At 37.0% G+C, this 16,535-nt stretch overlaps 1 protein-coding gene across 1 annotated transcript in view; it reads left to right on the top strand.

Annotated features, from left to right (window-relative positions):
• Positions 1-16,535, top strand: part of MRPL1 (mitochondrial ribosomal protein L1) — a 97,838-nt gene that overhangs the window by 44,438 nt on the left and 36,865 nt on the right. The window contains exon 7 of the mRNA XM_045392444.2: positions 10,266-10,372. Within this exon, the coding sequence (XP_045248379.2) occupies positions 10,266-10,372 (107 nt within the window). The remainder of the gene's footprint in view (positions 1-10,265; positions 10,373-16,535) is intronic.

Below are 16,535 nucleotides of genomic sequence, written 5' to 3'. Positions count from 1 at the left end.
TGTGTTCAGTTCCTCTCATTAGAGCAAGGATGGTTTTGTTTTGTCCATTGCTACATTCCCATTGCCTAGAATATAGTACCTGGAAAATAGTACATACTCTACAAATATTTGAATGAATGAATGAACGTTTAATACAGCACTCATTCAGTTGGTAGAAGATATAGGATTAAACTGTAATTTAAAAATACAGTATAAAATGTTTTTTTTTTTTTTAAAGACAGAGTTTCACTCTGTCACCTAGGCTGGAGCACAGTGGTGCATTTTGGCTCACTGCAACTTCCCCCTCCTGGGTTCATACAATTCTCCTGCCTCAGCCTCCCGAGTAGCTGAGATTACAGGTGTGCGCTACCATGCCCAGGTAATTTTTTTTGTATTTTTAGTAGAGATGGGGTTTCACCATGTTGGCCAGGCTGGTCTCGAACTCCTGACCTCAAATGATCCACCTCCCTCAGCTTCCCAAAGTGCTGGGATTACATGTGTGAGCCACCACACCCAGCTTGGACTATATACAATTTATAGATTTTTTTTTATTAGAATAATAGTATTTATAGTAGTTAGTATCTACTAGGTGCCAAGCCTTGGGTGTGATAGCAGTGAACAAGACAGACAAAGTTCTTGTGGTCATAGAACTAACAGTTTTGTTTTCTGCAGTAGAGAAACTGGTTTAACTTTTAACAGTTACTTATGCTCAGATTTTTTTTTTTCTTTTCTTTTCTTTTCTTTTTTTTTTTTTTTTTTTGAGACAGAGTCTTACTGTGTCACCCAGGCTGGAGTGCAGAGGCACAATCTTGGCTCACTGCAACCTCTGCCTCCTGGGTTCAAGTGATTCTCCTGCCTCAGCCACCAGAGTAGCTGGGACTATAGGCATGTACCGCCACACCTGGCTAATTTTTTTTTTTTTTTTTGTATTTTTGGTAGAGACGAGATTTTGCCATGTTGGCCAGGCTGGTCTTGAACTCATGAGCTCAAGTGATCCGCCTGCTGTGGTCTCCTAAAGTGCTGGGATTACAGGCATGAGCCACTGTGCCTGGCCACTTGTGCTCAGATTTCTTTAAACAAACAAAAAGCAAATCACAACCCCCCTCACCCCTGCACCTTCATTTGATTCAACTATCCTTTCTAGCTGCAATCTTAGTTTTTTATGTTGTTTTATATTAAATTTTTCAAATAATGGTCTTCAGAAATTGGCTTCATTTTCTTACTAAGCATTAGTATTCCTTACAGCTTTTTCTTCCATAATTTAGCTAAAATATTGCTCTCTCAATTATCACAGGTTTATCTTTTGCCATATTCAAAGGTCTGTTCTTAGTTTTCTCAGTTTCTTGAAACTTCTTTCAGGAGGTAACATATGCAATCCTAACTCAGCTCTTTTCTAACTATTTCTTAACTTTGTTTTCCTTGATTAAAAAAAAGAAAAGAGAAAGTATATTAGGAAGAAATACTTGATTGTATAGTATAGATTATGTTCATTATGGAAATTGAATAGAGAATTAAAGGAAAAGAAAGTGAAAGGAAGAAAGAAAATGAAGATAGTAGAGCCTAAAAACACGGAGAAAAATGAAAGTGGAGAAAGAGGAAGGCAGTTACACAGCAGTAAGGGATAGCAAAGCCCTAGAAATAGCAGTGATGATTTAACATTTGGCTGTATTGAAAAGCAGAGTAGAATAGCGGTTAGCATAGATCTCTCTTTGTCTTGAGTTTGTCACTTACTGTGACCTTGAGCAAACTTTTTAACATTTTGTGCCTTTATTTATTCATCTACAAAATGAGTTTCATTATAACATGCATCCCATACTGTTTTTGTGATAACGTATGAAACACAAGCTGGGTACATAACATACGATGTGTGGGCCATTATGATTATCATTAGCTCCCTATCATTCCTAAAATAACTATTCATTCTCCACAATTACTTTAGGAGAAGCTATTCTTTTTCATGTATTTATGTATCACCTTCATAACTTATTTGTTGAATAGGCAGATAATTATTGGCATGCCTACTTAGTACTGAGGATTGAAAAATAAAGTGAAAAGACATTTTCTGTCTTTAAGAAGGTAAACACTGAGGGGACAGAGATGAGAGCAAACTGCTGCACTAAAATGCAATAAGTTTATTGGTAGAAAATATACGAAGTATGTAGAGGAATGAGGGACTGCTTTGTAGAATGAGATTATATAAAGAAGATTGCAGTTGAAAGGTAAGCATCAATAGGCATTTGCTTTCCTTACATGAATCAGGCAGAGGAAATGGCCATTTTACATATACAAAAGTATGAGAGAGCCAGTTGTGTTCAGGAAATTATAAGCAGCTTTTTTTTTTTTTTGAGACGGAGTCTGGCTCTGTTGCCCAGGCTGGAGTGCAGTGGCCGGATCTCAGCTCACTGCAAGCCCCGCCTCCCGGGTTCACGCCATTCTCCTGCCTCAGCCTCCAGAGTAGCTGGGAGTACAGGCGCCCGCCACCTCGCCCGGCTAATTTTTTTTGTATTTTTAGTAGAGACGGGGTTTCACCGTGTTGGCCAGGATGGTCTCGATCTCCTGACCTCGTGATCCGCCCGTCTCGGCCTCCCAAAGTGCTGGGATTACAGGCTTGAGCCCCCGCGCCTGGCCATAAGCAGCTTTCTATCATTTGATATATAAAATGTTATCTGATACTGGTGGTCAATGGGGTTAGACAGTGATAGACAGTGGGCCAGGTCACAGTGGGCTTTGTGTGCTATACCATGGAGATTAGATTTTATCCTCTTTGCAAATAGGAGCCATTGAAAACTTTAGGTCAGAAGAATGATGTAAGATTTGCTTATCAGAATGAGTATTGTGGGAACTGTATAAATGGCAGGGTAGCCATATGAGGATGGTGAAACTTTAAGAGCAGAGACCAGGGAGGAGTTGATTGCAGTCATCCGGGTAAAAGATGAAGAAGGAAAGAGTCTGGTGGTGGCAGTGAAGACAGATGAGGAAGGATGTTGTTGGATATTAAGAATTAGAATTAACAGGAGTTACTGATTAAATGTAGGGGGTAAGGGAGGGGGAGGAATCTAGAATGATTTCCTAATTTTGGTCTTGAGTAGCCTAGTAAATACTATTTTAGATATGAATGCACAGGAAGTAAAGCAGGTTTGGGTATGACAATAGTACTACAAGGCGAAGGAGTCAAGGAGGTAGATAAGCTGGCGCAACTTTATTTTCTATTAACATGAAGCATTAACAGTATTAATAGGAAGTAGGTTGTGGTAAGTATGCATTGTACTCCCTAGAGCAAGTAAAACGTACTCACACAAATAAATATAGCTTAAAACTATAAATAGGGGAATAAAAACGATATGCCAAATTTTTTTATTTAATAAACCTGTAAAGGAGGAACAGAAGAACAAATAAGATGAAACAAATAGAAAACTTTTATCAAAATAAATACCTAAATTCAGCCATGTAAATAGTTATGATAATTGGAAATGGACCATACACTCCAAAAGGCAGAGATTTCAAACACACAAATAGGCTGAAAGTAAAATGGTGGATAAAGATATACCATAAAAACTGTAAGCATTAGAGAGTTGGATTGTATATTAATATCAGACAAAATAGACTTTTAAGACTACGATTATTATTAGAGAAAAATACGGATATTCTATAATAATAATGACTCATCTTAAAGCTTCAAAATACATGAAGCAAAACCTAACAGAATTGAAAGGAGAAATAGACTAATCAAGTACAGTTGGAGATTTTAATATTCTTCTCAGTAACTGATAGAACATATACACAGAAAATTAGTAAGGATGTAAAAGATTTGAACAACACTCTTAGTCATCTTAGCCTAGCTGATATCTATAAAACACCCAACAACAGCAAATGTTGTTTGGTGTTGAACATTCACCATGGTAGACCATTTGCTGAGTTATAAGGCAAGTCTTAGTATATTAAGTCTTAAATTTATGAATGTAAAAGAATTGAAGTCACATACATATGTGTTCTGATTGCAACTGAGTTAAATTAGAAATCAGTAACCATGAAAAATCTCCAAATACATTAAAATGAAAAAGCCCACTACTAAATAACTCATTGATCAAAAAAGAAATCAAAGACTGTCTTAAACTGAATGATACTGAAAACTCAACATGTCAGAACTTGTGGGATGCAGCTGAAGCAGTATTTAAAAGGAAATTTATAGTTTTAAAGGCTAAATTAGCTGGGCACAGTGGCATATGCCTGTCATTCCAGCCACTTGAGAGACTGAGATGGGAGGATCCCTTGTGGCTAGGAGCTCAGGGTAGCAGTGCATTATGATTGTACCTGTGCGTAGCCACTGCACTCTAGCCACGGCAACATAATGAGACCCGCTTTCTAAAAAAAAAAAAAAGAAAGAAAACATTTTGGCAATAATTACTCTCAGAATACTAGAAATGTAAGTGAAATTCCCCAACTTGACACAGCACATCTATGAAAAAGCAACATTCTTAATGGTGAGATCATTGAGAAGGAATGCTTTCTACCTAAGATCAGGAACAAGGCAAAGATCTCTGCTGTCAATGCTTATGTTCAACATTGTACTGGAGGTCAGTGAAATAAAGGGCATACATAAGGGTAAGGAAAAAATAAATCTTTTTTTATTCCCAGATGATACTAAGCTATTTTAGTAAGTGAATTCTAATTAGTGAATTTAACGAGGTTATAGGATAGAAGGTCCATACATGAAAATCAACGGTATTTCTATATGTAACCAACCTACAATCAAACTGAAATTTCTAAAACAGTTCCATTTACATGAGCATAAAGAAATAAAAATATTTAAGAGGAAATTTAACAGAAGCTGTGTAAGACCTTTCATAGAAAACTGGTAAATGTTGCTGCAGGTTAATAGAGGGATATACCATAGTGGTGGATTTGAAAGCATATTATTAAGATAAGCTTATTTTTTCTACAGATTGAATGTAATCCCAGCCACACTCCCAGAAAGCTTAAAAAACAAAACAAAACAAAACAAAACCTCATTCTCATGTTTAAATGGAAATACAGCGAACCTAGAATGGAAAAAATGATTTTAGGCTGGGCACTGTGGCACACTCACACCTGTAATCCCAGCACTTTGGGAGGTCGAGGCAGGAGGATTTCATGAGTTCGGGAATTCAAGACCACCCTGGGCAAAATAGCAAGACCAAATCTCTACTTAAAAAAAAAAAAAAAAAAAATCAACTGGGTGTGGTAGCGTGTGCCTGCAGTCCCAGCTACTTGGGAGGCCGAGGTGAGAGGACTACTCAAGCCCAGGAGATTGAGGCTGCAGTGAGCTGAGATCATGCCACTGCAGTCCATCCTGTGACAAAGCAAGACTGTGTCTTAAAAAAAAAAAAAAAAATTGTCCGGGTGTGCTGGTTCACACTTGTAATCCCAGCAGTATGGGAGGCTGAGGCAAGTGAATCACTTGAGGTTGGGAGTTTGAGAACAGCATGGCCAACATGGTGAAACCCCATCTCTACTAAAAATACAAAAATTAGCTGAATGTGGTGACACATGCTTATAATCCCAGCTACTTGGGAGGTTGAGGCAGGAGAATCACTTGAACCCAGGAGGTGGCAGTTGCAGTGAGCCGGGATCGCACCACTGCACTCTAGCCTGGGTGATGGAGTAAGACTCTGTCTCAAAAAAAAAAAAAAAAAAAAAAAAAAAAATTTAAAAGAGAAAATGATTTTTAAAAGGAAGAACACAGTTTGAGATGTAAGACTTTATCATAGAGCTACAGTAATCAAGACAGTGTGGTATGGTATAAAGGATAAATGAATATAGTTGAAACACTGAGGTTCAGAAATGAACCAAAACTTACATGGTCAACTGATTTTCAGCAAAGGTGTCAAGGTTATGTAGAAAAAGAATAATTTTTTCAATGAATTTTGCTGAAATAACTGGATAAGTCTTTCCTCACATCAAACACAGAAATTAACCCAAAATGAATCATAGACCTAAACGTAAAAGATAAAGTCATGAAATTCTAGAAGAAAATTTTCTAGGAGAAAATCTTCATGGTGTTGGATTAAATATTTCTTAGGACACAAAAAGCATGAGCTATAGAAGAAAAAATTGCTAATTTGGACTTAATCAAAATTAAAAATTTTTGCTCATGGATAGGTACCCCTAAGAAAATGAAAAGGCAAGTGATAGATGAGGGGAAAATATTTGCCACACATAGCTCTGACCAAGAACCTGTATCCATAATATATAAAGAACTCATAACTCAGTAAGACTGTCAACCTAATTTTTTAAAAAAGGAGCAAAAGAATTGAGTAGGTATTGTAGAAAAGAACATATGTGGCCAGGCACAATGGCTCATGCCTATAATCCCAACACTTTGGGAGGCTGAGGCAGGCGGATCACCTGAGGTCAGGAGTTCAAGACCAGCCTGGCCAACATGGTGAAACCCTGTTTCTACTAAAAATACAAAAATTAGCCGGATGCAGTGGCGCACACCTGTAATCCTAGCTACTTGGGAGGCTGAGGCAGGAGAATTGCCTGAACCCAGGAGGCAGAGGTTGCAGGGAACTGAGATCGCACCACTGTACTCCAGCCTGGGCAAGAGGGTGAGACTCCATCTCAAAAAAAAAAAAAAAAAAAAAAAAAAAAAAAAAGAATATATGTAATTGGCCATTAAACAGATGAAATAATACTAAACATTTTGGTCATTGGAGAAATGCAAATTAGACAAAGAAGAAAGAATATATAAGGTCAAAGGAAGGAATTTTTATTTATGTTTTAGGATGGAACTACCTTAAAAACTAAAATCTATATCATCTTCAATCTATCACCTTTTTTCTGGTTCCTTTTTTCTAACTATACAAATGTATATATTTTTTGATATTCCATCAGACCTTCACTTCAGTATGTTTTAATGCAGAACTATTTCTCTTTTCTTCTTGAGTCCAGTTCTTTCTCTCTTTATTACCGTTACATCATCAATACGATATCAGGCTCAAAATTATGAAGTCCTTTATTTGTTTATTCTTCCAGGAGACATTTGTCCTATTTACTCCTTACTAATAATTTGCCTGCATCTAGGTAGAGATATCAAGTTGGTGGTTGGAAATCATAAGGGAGATTGTGGCTGGAGATAAAAATTTAGAAATTATCAGTTGTTAGATGGTATTTAAAGCCACGTGTCTGCATGAGATCAGTTAGGGAGGTGTGCATGGATAGGATAAGAGAAGTAACATGACTGATCCCTCAGGTAGTTCAACCTTTGGAAGGCAGGAAAGTGAGGGTGGGTGGTTCAGCCCTTAAAATGAGATGAAATAGCCAGTGAGAATCGTGTTTCAGAGGACAAGTCAAGATACTGTAGGAAGAGGACAGATTACACTGTGAACTGCTGCTAGTAGGTCAAGTCAGAGGAACACTGAGAAATGACTACTGGATTTGCCAATGTGAAGGTTACTGAAGTAGGTATAAGAGAAAATAGAAGGAGAGGAAATAGAGATGGCTTTTTTTTTGAGAACTTACATTAAGAGGAATGTTGGGTGGTAACTGGAAGGCAACATAGGAGACTTGTTTATTTTATTTTGAAAAGGAAGATTTTATAGCAAGTTGGTAAGCTAATGAAGATTGTCTAGGGAAGCAGGGAAAAATCGACAATGTAGAGGAAAGAAGGGAGGAGCAGTGTCCTTTTATGGGTGAGTACAAGTGGGGGTGAGCATAGAAATGAAGAGGAACGGCCTTTGTTAGGGGCATAGACAGTTCACCCATAGTGACAGGAAGGCAGGCAGTGTTGTGGGCTTAGATTTAGGTCAGTCACTAAATAATTCTTGAGCTTTTATTATGTACAAGGCACTGTTCTTATGAAAACAAACTTAAAAAATATATTTAAGTAAAGAAATTTAAATATAGATGGTTTAACCAGGTATCTGTTTTTTGTGTACCACCATTAGCATCTTACTGTTTGCTAGTATACAGTTTTATCATACTGTTACATCAGACTGTGATACTGAACAAACTTCGTATTTTTTAGTAATTATTCATTTGTGTATCCATTATCTCCCAATTAGACTGTAAATTGCCCATGGGTAGTTGCTTTCACTTATAGCTGTAGTGCTCCTGAGCCAAATGAACAACTACTGAGATAATCCTAGGAGTAATGTATGCTGAGGGTATGCCGTGCTCTCTATGTAATGAGTTCCTCACATTGACTCACCTATGGAAGACTTGCTTGAGCATGGTGGGAGTGGTGTCTCTTCAGTGGCACAGTCTTCATTCTATATCTTACCCTTTAAATAATTCACATGTTTCTGTGCATAGAATTAAATTTTCAAGTTAAGTTATGGTATAGTGGAATATACTGTATTTTTGTTTATTAAATTTGTGTTAAAATGATAATGACCAAATCTTAGGAGAGTAATAGTTTATTTTATAGTCTCTTGTATGATCCTTTGAAAATTCTTTTTTTTTTTTTTTTTGAGACAGAGTCTCGCTCTGGCGCCCAGGCTGGAGTGCAGTGGCCGATCTCAGCTCTCTGCAAGCTCCGCCTCCCGGGTTTACGCCATTCTCTTGCCTCAGCCTCCCGAGTAGCTGGGAATACAGGCGCCCGCCACCTTGCCCGGCTTGTTTTTTTTTTGTATTTTTTAGTAGAGAAGGGGTTTCACCGTGTTAGCCAGGATGGTCTCAGTCTCCTGACCTCGTGATCCGCCCGTCTCGGCCTCCCAAAGTGCTAGGATTACAGGCTTGAGCCACCGCGCCCGTCCAATTTTTGTATTTTTAGTAGAGATGAGATTTCGCCATGTTGGCCAGACTGGTCTCGAACTCCCAGCCTCAAGTAATCTGCCCGCCTCAGCCTCCCAAAGTGCTGGGATTACAGGCATGAGCCACCATGCCTGGCCTCTCAGGCTGGTTTCTTTCTTTTCTTTTCTTTTTTTTGAGACAGAATCTTGCTCTGTTGCCCAGGCTGCCAGGCTGGAGTGCAGTGGCTCAGTCTCAGCTCACTGCAACCTCTGCCTCCCAGGTTCAAGTGATTCTCCTGTCTCAGCTTCCTGAGTAGCTGGGATTACAGGTACCTGCCACCATGTCTGACTATAGAAACTCATGCCAGTTTCTATAACCATTTGCGTAATAATGAGCTACCTCTACACTGTATCATTCATTATGATATTGTTTCCACTGCTAAATGTTTCTGCTTTTTAGTTGTTGGGTTTTTTTTTCCACTTCTTTATGGTAGGTAGAAGGTTCTTAAAAGATTTCAAGACTGTACTGTTATTATTATTTTTTGACAGAGTCTCACTCTGCTGCCTAGGCTGGAGTGCAGTGGCACAGTCTCGGCTCACTGCTACCTCCGCCTCTTGAGTTCAAGCAATTCTCCTGCCTCAGCCTCCCAAGTAGCTGGGATTACAGGTGTGCGCCACCATATCCAGCTAGTTTTTGTATTTTTAGTAGAAACAGGATTTCACCTTGTTGGCCAGGCTGGTCTTGAACTCCTGACCTCAGGTAATCTGCCTGCCTCGGCCTCTCAAAGTGCTGGGATTACAGACGTGAGCCATCATGCCTGGCTGCTGTTATCTTTTGCCATAGTTTATTTTATAGATTTGATTTCATTATGTCATCTGTGTTTTTAATGTATGCTATATATTATTATTGCATATACTTATGTGTTAGTTATCCATAGTGGTGCAACAATATTACCACAAACAGTTGCTTGGAACAACACACATTTATTATCTCACCATTTCTATGTGTCAGGAATGTATGTGTAGCTGAGTGGGGTTCTCTGCTTAAGGGTCTCACAGAGCTCCACTCAAGGTGTTGGCCAGAGAGGTGGTTTCATCTTAGACTCAATGGGCGATGGATTTGCTTCCAGACTTACACAGTTGGCAGAATTCAGTTCCTATAGGCTACTGGGCACAGGGCTTCAGTTTCTTACTGGCTGTTAGCTTGAGACTGCTCTCAGCTTGTTGCCCTGTGGCCCTCTCCATATGGCAGCTCACAGCATTGCAGCTTGTTTCTTCAAAGCCAATAAGGAAGAGAGTCTTTTCCAAGACAGGCATTATAGCTTTATGTAATATAATTATGTACATATGATTATTCTGTCTCTTGGTTTGAAGTAAGTTGCAAGTTTCATTCACACGCAATGAGAGGAGATCACACAAGAGCATGAACACCGGGAAACAGAGCTCTTTGGAACTAAAGTTTATCTGTCACTATTTGTTTGCTGTATCTTCACATGAGATATGTGTTTCTTTTATTCAGTAATTTTTACTGCTTATTTGGAGTGATAATTGTGGATTTTATTTTTTTCTAACTAGATTCCATTGGCCGTGACATCCCCAAAATGCTTGAATTCTTCAAAAATGGACATGAAATTAAGGTAGATGAAGAAAGGGAGAATTTTCTGCAGACCAAAATAGCAAGAGTAAGTTACAATGAAAATTATCGAATAACCCTCTTTTTTTTGTTGTTCAAGTAATTCCTTAATAATTGTTAATATTATAAAATACCAATCATTTGGACTTGTTCTTGGCACTAGCATTAAGAATGGCATTAAACATACACATAGATACTTTTTTAATTCTATAAGTTAAACATAAATTTTAATGGTACTTGAGAATTTCTTGCAGAGTTATGTGCTACTGTCACATTTACTTGTCCTTTGCCTTATTTATCTGTTTTATGTATACACTTCTGTATTTATGTATTATATTTTAAGCTTATTGAGAATAAGGTTTAGATTTTGTATGTTCCCCTAATCAAGATTGCATAATTCTGAGCACATAGTAGGTGTTCAATACTACTTTAGTGGAATTGAGTAATTTGCTTTATGTCCAATTTTCTCTGCTAATGTTTTTAAAATTGTTTGCCTGTTTTTAGAAGATGCTGGAAATCAGTTTCCAAAGCCATTTTTAGGACATTAATATAGATATGCCACATTTCTAGGACTGTATTTTAAAATATATTGTCATTACAAACATTCAAGTTATTTATACTAAAGAATCTCTAAAGTGCCTATCCAACATATGTAATTTTTTTCTTGTTCATTTACTATAAGAATAACAGTAATTTATAAGTTGATAGCAAAATTTAAACAGGACCTACCAAGTGTCAGGTGCTATTCTAAACAATTTTTATATATTCTGTCTTTTAATTGTTAGCCATATGAGAGGTAAAATGATTACCCTATCTTATAGATGAAGGCATGAAAGCCCAGAGAAGTTAAATAAGTTTTCCAAGGTCTCACAGCTACTATGAGGCAGAATAAGCATTTGAATCTTGGCACTTTCCTTGAGTCCAGGCTGTTTATCCCTATACCATCTTGCCTTGTGACTGGAATTATTTGAATAGCTATTATTCTTTCTCTTTGCCTTCCCATCTTACTTTTAAGGGGAGTTCTGCATTATAGCCAGTAGCTAGTAGTCCAAACTCATTGAGCTATGCCCACGCAGGTCATCAGAAATATAGAAAAACCTGAGTGACACAGCCTAGGCAACATGGCGAAACCCCGTCTCTATAAAAAAATACAAAAAAATTAGTTGAGTGTGGTGGCATGCACCTGTAGTCCAGCTACTTGGGAGGCTGAGGTGATTGCTGGGATCACCAAGGTTACAGAGTGAGACCGTCTCAAACAAAACAGACCAGAAGGTAAAGAAAAAGCTGGGTGCTATATTGCCCATTCTGGCCTCAAACTCCTGTGCTCAATCCTCCGTTAGCCTTCTGGGTAGATGGGACTACAAATGTATGCCACCATGTGAGGCTTCTCAGCTAGTTTTATGGTCAAAAAAAACAAGAAAACTTGCTTTAGAAATGGAGCAAAGTGGCCGGGCGTGGTGGCTCACGCCTGTAATCCCAGCACTTTGGGAGGCCGAGGCAGGCGGATCACGAGGTCAGGAGATCAAGACCATCCTGGCTAATACGGTGAAACCCCGTCTCTACTAAAAATACAAAAAATAAACCAGGCGTGGTGGCGGGTGCCTGTAGTCCCAGCTACTCAGGAGGCTGAGGCAGGAGAATGGCGTGAACCCGGGAGGCGGAGCTTGCAGTGAGCCGAGATCGTGCCACTGCACTCCAGCCTGGGCGACAGAGGGAGACTCCATCTCAAAAAAAAAAAAAAAAAAAAAGAAATGGAGCAAAGCAGGTTTAATCTAGTTGGAGATTGGGAAACCCCAGCTTGCCATCATTACCATCAGAGCTCAGCTCCAGTTTATTTGGCACTGAGCTCTGCTCCAGTCTAATATTGGAATTTCCTTGTTCCCCAAAAGGCCTTTGGTAGCGCTTCTTGTTTCTTAGGATTGACAACATTGTAATTGAAAAACCAAACAAATGAAACATAAAATACAAATTTTAAGAATCTATTCTGAAGTTGTAGAGACTTGAATTTGAATACCTGTTCAGCTACTCCAGAGATGGCAGACTTTAAGCAAGTTTCTTAATGTTGTTGTGTCTCAAATTTCCTCATCTATAAAATATGTATAATAGTAATTATTTCATTATGTGGTTTTGAGGATTACATACAATTTTAAAATAGTAACATCTATTGGTTTGTTTTGGTTGGCCTTTTGGTACTATGGAATATCCTTATAAGGCTCTTTGTGGCTGGATTAAATCTGTCTTAAGTAAGGTTTTCAGTAGTTAATAGTTTATGTAGATCCTGACTCGGAATATAAGAAACCATGATATCACGTTCATTTTTTTCAACAAATAGCATAGCAATTAAGACATAGGTCTTAATCACTAAGTAGTAGATCACTAAGTAGTAGATCAGACTACTTGGATTTTTTGGAGATATAATTTCTTAATGAAAAATTATGTGTTTAAAGAGATGTTTTTTGAACACTGTTTAAGTATTGCAGTATAGTAGAAGGTTGAGAGTGGGTTTTAGATTCCTACTGTCTTGATTCAAACCTTTGTTCCAGCTAGAAAGAGCTGTACCCCCTTGCTCTCTGAGCCTCAATTTTTCCCCGTTTCCCATTTCTCCTGTATATAAAATGATGGTAATAATATGTACCTTCTAAACTAGGAAGGAATAGATGAGATAATAACATAATTACCATTTAGCAGAGTACTTCTGGCTAAGGGAGAGTAACAGGGACCTAATTTACCCTCCTACTTAAAACAATCAACATTATTTGATACGAAAACCAGACAAAGAAAACGACAATGCAGTATCATTCGTGAACATAGATGAAACAATTGTAAACTAAATTTTAGCAAATAGAATCCAGCAATACATAAAAAGGTCAAGAAGGGTTTATTCTAGGAATGCAAGGTTAGTTTAACATTCAACAATTAATCATTACAGTTCACCATATTAAGAAAGTAAAAAACAAAAACCGTATGAGCATCTCAGTGGATGCAGAGAAAGCATTTGACAGAATCCAACATCTGTTTTTGATTAAAAAGTCTCAGCAAACTGGGATAGAAGTCCATGTCCTTAACCTGTAAAAAAATGTCTAAGAAAAGCCAAAGCTGACATCATATTTAGTGGTGAAACACTGAATATTGCATTTCTCCTGAGATCAGGAACACTCTCACTGCTGCCTCTTTTCAACATTGATCTGGGGCTTCTAGGCAGCGCAATCAGGCAAGAAACAGAGATAAAAAGTCAACTAGATTAGAATGGAAGAAGTGAAACTGTCATTATTCACAGATTACATGTTCTAACTACTAGAAGAACGAAGTGAGTTAACTAAGGTTGAAGGTAGAAGCTCAATGTACAAAAATAAATTGTTTCTGTATAATAGCAAGGAACAATTAGAAACTGAAATGAAAAAGCAACAAATGCCATTTGTAGTAATAGCAAATATATTAAATACTTAGGGGTGAATCTGACAAAGATGTTGAAGATCCATACACCGAAAACTTTAAAACACAGTTAAGAAAAATAAAAAAATTAAATAAATGGTGACTATATGCCTTATTTATGGATCAGTAGACTCAATATTGTTAAAAATGTCAATTTTCTCCAAGGTAATCTATAGATTCATAGCATTCTCAGTCAAAGTACCAGTCAACATTTTTGTAGAAACTGACTAGCTGATTCTAAAATTCATAGAAAAATGCAAAGTGTCTAGAATAGTTAAGACAACTTCTTTGAAAAAGAACAAAGTTGGAAGTCTACCTGATTTCAAGATTTATAAAGCTGCAGTAATTAAGACAATGTGGTATTCACATCAAAAGAAAACAGTTAATGGAATAGAATAGAAAGTCCAAAAAGAAAGATGAAACATATGAACAACTGATTTTCCACAAGGTACAATGGCATTTTTTCTGGAGAAAGGATAGTTCTTTCAACAAACAGTACTGAAACAGTTGGATATCTGTATGTCATAAAATGAAATCTGACCAATACTTCAAGACATATATAATAATTAAGTAAAAATGAATCAAAGACCTAAATGTAAAGCCTAAAGTGATAAAACTTTGAGAAAAGAAAGTTGGGTTAGGGAATGATTTCTTAGAGAAGACACGAAAAGTATGATCCATAAAAGAAGAAATTGATAAATCACTCTGTAAAAATTAAAAACTTCTGCTCTTTAAAAGGCACTGTTAGGGAATGAAAAGACAAATTACAGACTGGGAAAAATATTTGAAAATCATGTATCTAATAAATTCCGAATATATAAAGAACTGTCAAAAACTCAATAATAAAATTACGCAATTTTAAAAATCAGAAAAGATTTGAACACACCTTACTATGGAGATACATAGATGACAAACACTTGGAAAGATGCTCAGCATCTTTAATTGTTAGGAAATGTAAATGTAAATGAAAACCACGATGGGATAACACACATCTATTTGGAATGAATAAAGTTAAAAAGACTGGCCATACCAACTGTTGTAAGGATGTGGTGGGACTTGAGCACTCTTACAGCGTTTGTGGGTATGTTAAATGATGCAACCTCTTTGGCAAACAGTTTGGCAGTTTCTTAAAATTGAACATCCACCTACTATATGATCCTGCCATTCCACTTTTAGATAATTTACTCAGGAGAAATGAAAACATGTATGCATACAAAGACTTGTAAGCAAGGGTTCATATCAGATTTATTTGTGATAGCCCCAAACTGGAAAATTTCCAAATGTTCACTGCAGTTGAATATAAAAAAAATACTCTTCAGTAATAAAAAGAAATTAACTTGATACATTCTACAATATTGATGGATTTCAAAATAATTGTGCTGAGTGAAAGAAGTTAGAAAAAAGGGAGCACATCCTATATGATTCCTTTTGTATAAAATTCTGGCAAATGCAAACTAATGTATGGTGACAGAAAGCAGACCAGTGGTTGCCTTGAGGACAGAGGTGGATGAAGAGGGGCAGGAAGGAAGAATTACAAAGGCACACAGTAAATTTTGGGAGTGATTGTTACGTTATTCTGACTGGTGATTGTTGCATGTGTGTATACATAAGTCAAGGCTTAGTGAATTGTACACATTAAGAATGTGGAGCATATCCAATGGAGTACTATGTAACAACATAAAAGAATAAACTATGAATACATGTTACAACATGGATAAACCTCAAGAATATTGTGCTTAGGCAAAGAAGCCAGACACAGAAACTACTTGCTGTATGATACCATTTATATAAAATATTCAGAAAAATCAAAGTATAAAGACAAAAAGATTAGTGGTTGCGTAGGAGGGGTGGGAGGAAATAGGTATTAACGCTAAGTGTGCATGTTCGTATTGGGGTGATAATGTTTTCAAACTGATTTATGGTGATGGTTGCACAACTCAATCAACTTACTAAGAAACATTGAATTTTACATAAGAAAATGGTAAATAGTATATGCAAAGTATGCCTCAATAACATTAATTAAAAATGTGCAGTATGTCAAGTTTTACAAAAGTAAAACAAAGTTTTACTTTTACAAAGTAGTAAAAAACTGTACCATTGTATTATGCAAAATAATTGTTCCATAAATTTTGTTAGAATTATCTGATAGTTAAAAATTTAGAAACGATTTTACAGCAATTTAATGAGGTTTCCTTGAGTGAAATTATTATTCTTATGCAGTTGAAAATATTGAAGATGTGATATTTGTGTGTGTGTGTGTGTGTGTGTGTGTGTTTGTGTGTGTGTATTTGTAGCCAATATGATATGATAAATTGATACAGAATGAGTGCAGCAGATAAAAGGGCACTGATGGTATCACATGCCTAATAAGTGTCCTTACTTGGATAAAAGGAAGATATCTAGAACAGAGGGCAATAAATGACAACCAGGGGCCAAATCTGGTTATGGCTGTGGCCTGTTTTTGTATAGCCTGTGAGCTGACAATGGTCTTTACAGTTTTAAAGGTTGTAAAAAATAAAGCATATGCTACAGAGCCTGCATATGGCCTGCAAAGCCTAAATCATTCACTATCTGGCTCTTTACAGAAAAGATTTGCTGACTTCTGATCTAGAAAGATGTTTTTTGGGAGAGTGAAATGGGTTAGTTTTGTGTGTCTACTACCTGTACAGGAGAGACTCTCACTGTAGTTAAATCATCTTGATGTCCTGTGTTATGATTCTGCGCTTCAAGATCCATTTCTAGTATTGATGTAATACGGAATTGATCTTAAGTAGTTTATA

The sequence above is a fragment of the Macaca fascicularis genome, chromosome 5 (assembly GCF_037993035.2).
Source record: "Macaca fascicularis isolate 582-1 chromosome 5, T2T-MFA8v1.1".
Taxonomy (NCBI): domain Eukaryota; kingdom Metazoa; phylum Chordata; class Mammalia; order Primates; family Cercopithecidae; genus Macaca; species Macaca fascicularis.
The sequence above is the reverse complement of the archived record's forward strand: the minus strand, read 5'-3'. Positions and strand labels throughout refer to the sequence as shown.